The 10404-nt window shown below is 31.4% G+C and overlaps 2 protein-coding genes across 2 annotated transcripts in view; one reads left to right on the forward strand and one right to left on the reverse strand.

The window, feature by feature from the left end:
• LOC117183086 (solute carrier organic anion transporter family member 74D) overlaps positions 1–10404 on the reverse strand; it is a 196659-nt gene that overhangs the window by 162699 nt on the left and 23556 nt on the right. The gene's annotated exons all lie outside the window — the stretch shown is intronic.
• Positions 9268–10404, forward strand: part of LOC117183090 (chromatin accessibility complex 16kD protein-like) — a 70148-nt gene continuing 69011 nt past the window's right edge. The window contains exon 1 of the mRNA XM_033376247.1: positions 9268–9306. Coding sequence (XP_033232138.1) covers positions 9283–9306 — 24 coding nt within the window. The 5' untranslated portion in view covers positions 9268–9282. The remainder of the gene's footprint in view (positions 9307–10404) is intronic.

Here is a 10404-nt window from a genome sequence, read left to right on the forward strand (position 1 = left end):
ACTTCACCAAACATTCAAACTAGGTTAGGTTGACCAAACGTCCCTTGACGAGCGCGATATGACATGCGTGGCGTAACAGAGTATCTCTCGTGAATTCCCGATTTGGGGCAAGCCTCCGCAAAACTCCACAAAATTATTTTGATATGTTATTCATATGGGAGTCATATTATTATTTTTAATTTGGAACAACAAGAATGTGTTTATAGTTATTAACATATATTTATATATTAATGCCCTATTTGTGCCCCATAATAATTTAATTATTTTTATTGAAAATATAAAAACTGGTCTGGGCCTTGCCAGCACCACTTTTTAAATGGGGAAAATAGGGCAAATTTTACACGGGTACTTCACACTATGTATAAACTGATCATCATTTTTTCGCCTGAAAGGGGTTTATAGAAATTAAAAATTTGAAGATGCATGGTCTGACAATTGTCTTTCACACAGAAAAGCCTTTAACTATTAAATAATTTCTTAATGCGTTCAAACAACTTTTTTAACAAGATAAACTTCTTCAAGTTGGTAAATTATCAATCATAAATTAATATATGTTTTAATTAATATATAAACTTTAACACAACACTGCTAAAATATTACAGTGAGAGTTGGAAATACCTCTAGACCAAATAAATCTTGAAAGCATTCTCCGCCTAAATCATGTTAGCGCTAATGTAACATCAACTATTCTAGTGAATATTCATTTCTCTGGCAAATTGTCATGATGTCGTTTTACGTCAACACACTGATGCATCTCAAGCTTAAATCTACTGAATTCGAGATTGTGGGAATGAAAAATATGTAAACTTTAATGCAGATTTAAGAATGGAATTTTTCTTCATTCGACTAAAAATTTCTTAGAACTCTCAAATCTCCAATTTCTCTGGAAAGGGTTGAGGATATTGCATTAAACGCAGATGGATTAACGCCAAAGTATGGCAAATGCAAGTTGTCTGAATGACAAGTAGTAAATGAAGCCTATAATTGGAATTCATTTCGCATATTGGCACAGATAGAAGACATTAGGATTCTTTGCACAGTATTATTGTAGCTAGGAGTGTGTAAATTTGTATAAGATGAACAAATATAATGGTTAAATGTGTATTGTGCATGTGGGATGGGGCGAGACAGTTGGAATGACTTTAACTTTGATCACGAAAATGTAGTGGCTCTGACTGCAGATTAGAAGTGATAAATTAAAACCTATCCTAGAAAGTTTGCTACGATGAATGTGTAATTTTTTCCTATTGGCACACAATGCTTTTATTTTTAGATTTAGATCATATTTCTGAATTTTTTATTTCATTTCAGATATTATATTTTAGATGATTATGTATAAACTTTAAATTGCATCAAGCGAAAAAATAATTTGTTTCTTATCCTTCAAATAATAATTGATAATGCCATAAACTTATTACGCCCTATGAAATAGCTGACTAAGTTGATGCTTTCAAAAAATGTTCAATCTGAATTCTATTAGTTTTTATTAATGTTAATGTTATCCTACAAAATGCATTTAAATCTTATGGCCTATAATAATTCAAAATAAATTCAGAATAGTGAAAACCCTGATTGCTCCGACACTATAAGAACATTAGTAACTGTTTTCAGTTTTTTTTTATCTAATTATAAGGATTACAAATTTTCTGCACCATCATATTTGTAATAAAAAATTCAAAACAAAAAATTTTAGTTTATGATCAAATCTATTTCTGAATATTTTTAAACATTATTGGTCAAATAAAATGGCCAGAATAAGAGAAAATGATGGAATACTGGCCTGGTGTGGTCCTGGTGCTATCTGGTTTTGCAAGGTAACTTGTCATTTTTCCGGTCTAGTTGAATTGATGAAAAATCATTATTGTTTGATTGTAATAACAAATTTATTAATGCGCACAATTCTTTCAAAGATGTTTATTTTGTTTAATTGAGCTGTACGTAGTAAAATGATATAGCTAATATACTTATATACGAGAAATGACAGTGATTAAAAAAAAATTAAGCGGTTAGATACTTGTCGTAATCTAAGATTTAGGAATTATATTTTCCCGATTTATTATTAATTAATTTTTTGAGAAACAATTCGGAAAAAATTATTTATTTAATTAATTATTACTTATTTTTTATCAATACAGAAAATCTGTGTAGGTACTAGTCGATCCAAGCGTTAAATTTTTCCAAAGCTCCAGAACAGCTTTTCTAGATAGCGCCAGCATAGAATCGTGGCAGACTATCCTGGAACCGTATAGCATTATGAGTGATTCCCGCACGGGGTGAATTTCAGTGAGATTGCGAGATATTCGACAAAATTTTCTCTTGAAATCCGGAGAATTGCAGTAAAATTCGTGAATCTCATTATACTTCCATAAATTCCAAGAACAATAGAACATGTTTCGGAATTCTTTCAAATTCAATCAATTTTTATGTGTCCATTAAATTTAAGTGCTTACCCATCAAATACCAAAACATTGTTTGAAATACTTATTAATTCCTTATTAATTAAATCCTTATTAATTAATAAATACCCAAGAATGTTTTTCAATTCCATTCAAATCTGGTGCATAACAACTTTGACTATAAAAGTAAAGTATGTGAAACAACGAGCTGAAGAAAAGTATCCCTCAATATAAATTGTGTGAACTTATCTGCTATTACAAAATATTTATTTTAATAAAGATGTTTCTCTTTTAAGACCTAGAAATATGCTTATCTTAAGGTTTAACAGAATTTGGCGGAGCTGGAAAATAGAATAAACTAGTCAGTCTTCCCGTAATTTTGGGAGGATTAGCCAAACTCAAGAAAAATATTTGACTACTCATCCCGAATTTCCTGAGAACTCGACACTCCGTTGAGACTAAAAAAATATTAAAGTATGTGAAAATACAAACATTAAAATAGATGCTTTCGTACTGAAAACTCTCTAAAGTGTCATATATGGAAGGAAGCCTGAAATAGCTCGTGTTTCGTGATAGAGAACAGGAAGGCACGAATACACGCAGAACGGAAGGGGAAACAGGGGGGGAGAGGGTACGAAGCTAGAATCTAGAAGGTTAACAAAATCAATACTCGTGGGTGGCAGGCCTGGTCGGCGTTCTAGGGGCTAGGTCGGCCACTGACCTTTATCCAGGACAACTGCATCTTTCTCATTATCACACCTGATTCAAGCTAAGGTCATGTACTCGTATTTCCATAAAGAGCGATTTTCGTGAAACGAAGAAGATTTCCCTGATGCGTACCAATTTCATTTATTTAATTATAACAAATTAACCAAAAATAATTATCTATCGATCTCCTCCAGTTATTTTTAGAATTATTTTTTCATAGAAGTAAAGCAGAGCGACTCTTCCCAATTTTCGTTATTTATCATCAGCTGTTAGGGTTTCAAATCACCGAGGAAAAAAATGTAGGGTCGTTAAAAAATACGCAACGCGTAAGGGGGGGGGGGGGGGGGGGGGGGGTCCGCACAAAAAAGCATTGTGAATTTTTGGAATTGCTCCTTTTACTTTCGGACGGCTATCTGTCCGTTCCTCGTTCTCTTAAGTCAAGACTACGTTGGTCATGATTAAAATACAGTGAAAGCCTTCAATAGCATTTCCTTCTTTTGCCTTCTATACCAGGTAAGTGTAAAAGGAGGTGCGCGGGGTCTGCGGTTGTCGCTTAGGCGTGAACAAACAAAACCGGAGCAGGCTATAATGAGTTAGTTCTCAACCACCGTTAGCCCCAAAATCGGCACTATAGAAGAGTTTCACTGCACTTCCGGCGGAAATATTTTTATAATATTAAACTTAAAAAATTGTTCACACAATAACATGAATGTTAGTAAAATTTGGCTCCTAATAAGTCCAAGTTGCAGGCAAAGTATTAATTTTATAAAAAGATATTGCAAAAGACAAAAAGTCTGTTCACTCTCGAGTTGAGACTCGAGTGATTGGATACTCTATGCGACGCGGCTGAACTTTAGCGGCTCTGAAGACTCGCAATGACAGGCGCTTTGGACTAGTAACACACTATAGTATGTATACTTGTTTGAAAAACATTGAAATTTGGCGAGATATATAGTAACCTTACAACGCCATGCTTTCATCAACTCGAGAAGAACTCGGCTCGACTCCTGTGGACTCTTATAGCAAATCTTATACCTCGGCTAACTCTTTTAAATCTTGCGGACTCTCATTTTGAAGTCGCCAGATACATCTAGGAGTTTTTCAACAACCTAGAAATTTGATCTTTTCTGCAATGTATTTTGATAAAATTGACATTTCGTGATATTAGAAAGCAAAAAATTTCAAGTTAATATTATAAAATGTAGGCTACCAAAACAAATGAATTTTCAACAACAGAAATAAATTTTAACCAAACAGTTCGATTAACAACCAAATAGTAAATTTAAGCTTTCAAGCAAAATAGACGAGTTTTCTTCCAAATAGATATAAGTTTTAACCAAATAGTTAAATCTTCAAGTCGCAAAGAGGAAATTTTTAGGAGTGAGAGAAACTTTCAATCCGAAAGTTAAGTTTTTAACATAAAATTTAATTTTCAACAAAAAAAGAATTATTATTGAACCTTAAAATATGAATTTTCAACGAAACATGTAATCGTTGATATTTTAACGACTAAACCAAAAAAGAAGAATTTTTAACAAAATAGTTGAATTTTTAGCTAAAAAAAAAATCATTTTTTCATTAAAATATAACTTTTTAACCAAAAATGGAATTGTAACATTTTTAGTTTAAAAACTAATTTTCAACCAAACAGATGACATATTTTCAAACAGTGAGTGAAACTTTGAACTAAAATGATTAATCTTAAAAAATGAATGTTCAATAATAAAAAACCTCAATATTCAACATAAAAGGTGTTTTTTTAATTATGAAGATAAATTGTCTAAAAATACAATAGTTAAATTTTCAACCAAAGAGATTAAACTTCAATAAGCTAGTTCAACTTTTTACGAAAAAAATATTACTGTAAAAAAAATTGCTTTTTAAACAAAATAATTAAGTTTTCGATTAAACAGTTGAACTTTTCTCCACTGAAGATTAATTCAGAACTAAAAATATAATTTTATACTCTAATAAAAATGATAATTCAAAAAAAAATAGTAGGATTTTCGCTTTAAGTTTTATTACTAATTCATTTCGCTTTTAAACCGACAAATCAGAAAATGAGGGAAAGGTGTAAATTTTATTTAAAAAAAGGGAACTAGGAATTGCTTTAAAAAATTGAAAAAGAGAGGAATAGGACAAAGATGGTGAAAACCGAAATTCAAACTTATTAAATGATTATTGAACTTTACCGTTGGAGGGTCATATTTTGCCAACTTTGCAAACTTTGTTCATATTTATCACCATTAAACGTACCAAATGTTATCTAAGTTCGTATCGTTACTTCCACTACCCCCACCCCCTTGAATTAGTAACCTAGTTTATGAAAGGCCCCTAAATTAGACAAGGTTATGTTAGATATGACTAACTTAGTCACTACTAAGATAATCAAGACTAAGTTAGTCACGATCAAGTTAGCTAATACAAAGTTAGTCAAGACCAAATCACTGTTAAACTTATTTATTGATATGCACTGATAGTCCCATTTAAGTATCTTCAATTTAATTCGTTTCCATAATTTCAGTCCTCAGCATTTTGTTGATGCGGCGACCACGGGACCGAGAGAGGGACGGTGCTCAGGCATCCGTGACACACAGCAGCGTAGCGACAAAGTGGGAGCGAGCGAATGGAGCGAGGCCATTTAGGACCATCCCTGAAATCACACTTAAATGGGATTCCTAGCGTAATTTAGCCAATTTTTTCAGTAAATTTACTGCTAATTTCATTCTGTTAATAAGACCTGAAGTATTGAATTCTTCCATTTTGAGAAACGAATGAATTAAATATACAAATGTACACCCTTTGAAGTAACAAAATTGAAATCAAAGTGGGAACTCAAAATAACTTAATGTGTCCTCTTTACTTGCGAACAGAGTACAAAATGAAGATTAGTCAGCTTCAGGGAACGAATTTGGCACCTTTGCAATAAGCGTGCACCACTGCACCACGGTGAACGCGGAATTAGTCGAACGTAAATTCCTGGAATCGAATTAGAACATGCAGTTACACGGGAAGTCAGTTCCCTCGTATTGTATATTTGGACTGTCGTATTCAGGATGGTTAAACGTCTTTCGGAGAGAGATAATTTTCTAAAATGGTCTCCAACTTATTTTTACGCTCCCTTCATTCTCCACTCATTTTAAAGTGGAATTCCTTCTAAAATTTCTCTGCTCTTACAAAAAGAAATTTATAGCTAAGGCACATTAGCAAAATACTGTTATAATCATGTATTTCGAATAATATTTTCAGTACTGTAAAGAATTTTTCTTGTGTTACAAATTCTTTTTATTTCTTGCAAAATATTGTTTAAATTGAAAGAAGTAAATATTACAAATTAAAACGTGAAAAAGTAAGTACTAAAAATGTAAATAGTGAAAGTTGAAACGTTTAAATCGAGAAGTTTTAAAACTAAATGCTTACAGAAAGGAAAGAATTAGTAGTTAAATAGATAACGAAATTGAATTAGCTGAATATGAAATTAATTGAATAATTCTAAATTTCAAGCTTTCTATATATAACATAAATTTTATCCATTTAATTTAAAACCTTAAAAACTAAATTAATTAAATTTAGAAGTACTTGAGTTTAAAAAATTTCTTGCTCAAAGCACTGAAACATGAATTTTTATAGCCAATTGTAAAAAAATCAAATTTTAAAGCAATCAACGTTACATTATTTCAAAATTAGAATCGCGATAGTGTGAGTAATTGTAAATTAAAATTTTAAAAGTTAATTACTTTAAATTGGGAAAAGTATAATATCTAATTCACCTATTACCAATTGAACAATTGAAATAATTAAATCTTGCAAATTTAGAAACTTCAATATGTAGAAGCGCTCAAAACTGGAGTTACTTAAATAAAAGAATTTCAATTCATAATATTCAATATTAACATGTTTTTGAAGATTATGGTATCAAGTTGAAGTTATTTATTCTTTTCCATTTCGAAATTTTAAACATTGATCGATTTTACACCGGAACTCAATCTATAAAAAAATATAATTACGTTGAATTTAATTTCAGCATGCATCAAGCTTAAAATCTAACTTCAGAGATGGTAAGATATTTAATTTTTACCCTTAATTGGCACCTTGGGTCCAATGGACCCGAACGTTTTTTTAAGCTCGATTTAATTGTACTAAATTTTAAAAAATGAACCAAATCTCGACATCGACCGTTAGTTGACACCACTAACTGTAATGAAAGTTGGCTTGTACAGTGCGGCAAGCGCTGATGTATGTTGAGCAGTCACTTAAAGTAGACGTCTCAAAAACACCGGGCCCAGAAGACCCACTATGTCATTAGCGATTGAAAAGCAGTTTTTTCAAAAAAATTGTTTAAAGTGAATTTCGTGTTTTTTTATTAATTTACAAAGTAAGTGTATCATCCTGTATGAAATATTTTTTCTCTTGCGGTTATGTAATAGATTTTTCTCATATATAGGCCTTACAATTTGTCAAGCTCACTTGGTCAAGCTGATGTTGCACCATAGGTTAGCAACTGCCACTATTCGCAAGGACATGCGCTTTGCAATATCTGCAATGTTGAATGAAAATGTAAATCCTAATTTGGAAAACGATCTTCAACTTGTTTTCTTAGAAAAGAAAGTAAGATGTGGAATGTGCACAGAAAAGAAAGACAGAAAAACAAGTATCGCTTGTGCTTTTTGCCGTGTCCCTATGTATCTTTATGCTCCAAATGTGTAGCTGATGAGTAACTTTTATATTATATAATATTAGTTTTATATATGTTTAGTAATTTTGGACGTATTTTATACAACTAATTTACAATTAAATAAATTAGTTCCAAACATTGAAAATTATGAATTTAATTAATACTTCAATAAATGAATACCTTCATGGTAAAAAAATTGAGCTGTGACAGGGATATTATCCCTTATTATAGCTAAACATTTAGCTGAAAACGAACGAAGGAATAAAGAAAGATCCCTGGATCAGCGAAAAGGAATATCCTTGACCATTTTCCATGTACCAGGGATATCGTATAGTCAAACCCCTGATAAGTATAGCTGTAATAGGGATATTAAGAATAGGTGTCTGAACTCTGAAGGAATTATCGAAAGAGCGCCGGTGCATTGTGGGAGGAGCGAAATAAAATGGCGAGGGTATAATCGGAAGCAGTGACAGTTCAGATTTACTTTGGATAATTAAACGCTTTTTACCACTTAAAATGTGCGCGAATGTTAATATTAAATAGAGTTTATGATGCGGTAATAATAATTTACAGTTGTTTTGATTGTAGGCGATAACTATATTGAAATATCAAGAAACGCGATAAAAACAACAAACTTGACCTTCAAATGCATTATACTGATCTCAGGGAAATTCATTTTCGCGATACCAGACGATAGATTGGCTAGTGTAAGTTAAAATATTTCTATAACAACTAAATTTTTTTCTAATCTACAGATAACAAAATTATACATAATCTGTCGAAAATAATAAACTCCAATTTCGCAATTTTGTTTAAATTACAGATTTACGAGAATAATTTACATAAAGTAACTAAATGTTTAACTCTTCTAATTAAACGTTTCAAATAATCTAAGTGGACACTTTCTTTTAGTTTAATATATTCCCGATTCACTCGTGCGCCTCAAGAATTTTGTTCCGTGTTGTATATAAAATAAATACCTTTTTTGACAGTTCCGCTATAATAATGATTTTTTTTATTAAAGTATAGTATCTCAATAGTATTGATAGTATTGATACAAAACCAATCACATTTCAAAAAAAAACATTATAAAGTATTTCAGAAAAAAAGGTTAAGCCAAAATATCAAATATAGGCTGTGGAATGCACGTGTGAGTACACTCGGGTCCAACAGACCGATTGTGCCATTTACGTTCGAGCGCGAAAGTGTGCCAGTTGAGGGTTAATAATATTAAATGTAGTGTACACCAAAAGTTTAGAGCCTCATAAACCAAAATCGTCTTGAAGTGGACACATCTGGCCAAAAGAGTCAAAATTTTTTTTTTCATGAGGGTAAGAAGTGCGGAATAAAAACTCTCAATTTGCATACATAAGAATAACTCCCCTTTTTCGAGAAGCCTTTTCAATTCAAGTGCGAATGTAGGGTCCAAACTTACACAAGGACCGAATCCGTTAAAGGAACAAAAGTGGCTATACTGAAGTAACAAGGGCGTAAAGATTAACCATGCAACTGTGTATTCCGGACAAAGTAAGCTAATGTCAACTTTATTTATCTGGTGCTCTAATCACACATTAAAGAACAAACTGGGGTTGACACTTCAAATGTTAAAAATTCCGTTGGGAAAAAACTCGTAACTTATTATAGAATTTTAAAAATGTGTAAAAAATATTTCTTCAAATACTTGGAAAGAGTAATCTTAAACAACTGGTAATTTAAGTGAAAGGAATAAAATATTAATGCTAGATTATCAGCACTTTCTGAATATATATAGATATAAGTTTTTTTTTTTTCTTAAAGTTGTCTGATACAAAGCAATTTTTATTTAATAACAAGAGTTATCTGAAAAATAAATTATGTTCATGAAGTCAATTACAACAATCATTCATTCCTTTGCGATTCAAAATATTGAGTTCATTTAATATACTGTCTGTCTGATCTCGTATGTCATTACAAAGAGTATTTTTGTCATGGTTACTAGCATCCACTCTTTATGAAAAAAATGTCTCAACATAAAATTACTCTTTCGATAGTTGTGAGCCATACCAAATTTTCCTTATCTCATTTCTTGACAATGTGAAACTCTTATTATTAGTACATTATTAACTGAAGTTTTTTATTCTACCCCCCCCCCCCTCCTTCAATAAAAACCAAGTGACATTGAGCTTAGGAAAAATGTGTGCAAGAAGATAAAGACAAAACTGCAGCTCACTGCAATTATGGTATTTCCTGACCCAGAAGAATCTCTATAATTTTTGTTTTATAATTCAAACATGAATTTATAAAGAAAAGAAAAGTTTTACATTCAATGTTGCCGAAGTTTTGAAATTCGAATAAAATAAAATATTTGAATTTTCATAAAAATCGATAATTTAAAAAAATTATGCCTCGCAATTTAATATCACGTAACTTCCGTAATTTTGAAAAATTTCAAAAATCCTTTAGGCCCCAATTGACTCTTTATAGCAGTGTAATTTTACCAAGTTTCATTAAAATCGCAAAGCTACTTATGCTGTTTCTGATATTCTTGATACAGTCTGTCAAGTTAAAGCGTGGGTGGCTTTACTCGCAGTCGGTAAGGTGTATCGACATGATTTTGGTGTCAAAATATTAAGAAGAGCTCCCTCT

This window comes from Belonocnema kinseyi, chromosome 2 (genome assembly GCF_010883055.1).
Source record: "Belonocnema kinseyi isolate 2016_QV_RU_SX_M_011 chromosome 2, B_treatae_v1, whole genome shotgun sequence".
In the NCBI taxonomy this organism is placed as follows: domain Eukaryota; kingdom Metazoa; phylum Arthropoda; class Insecta; order Hymenoptera; family Cynipidae; genus Belonocnema; species Belonocnema kinseyi.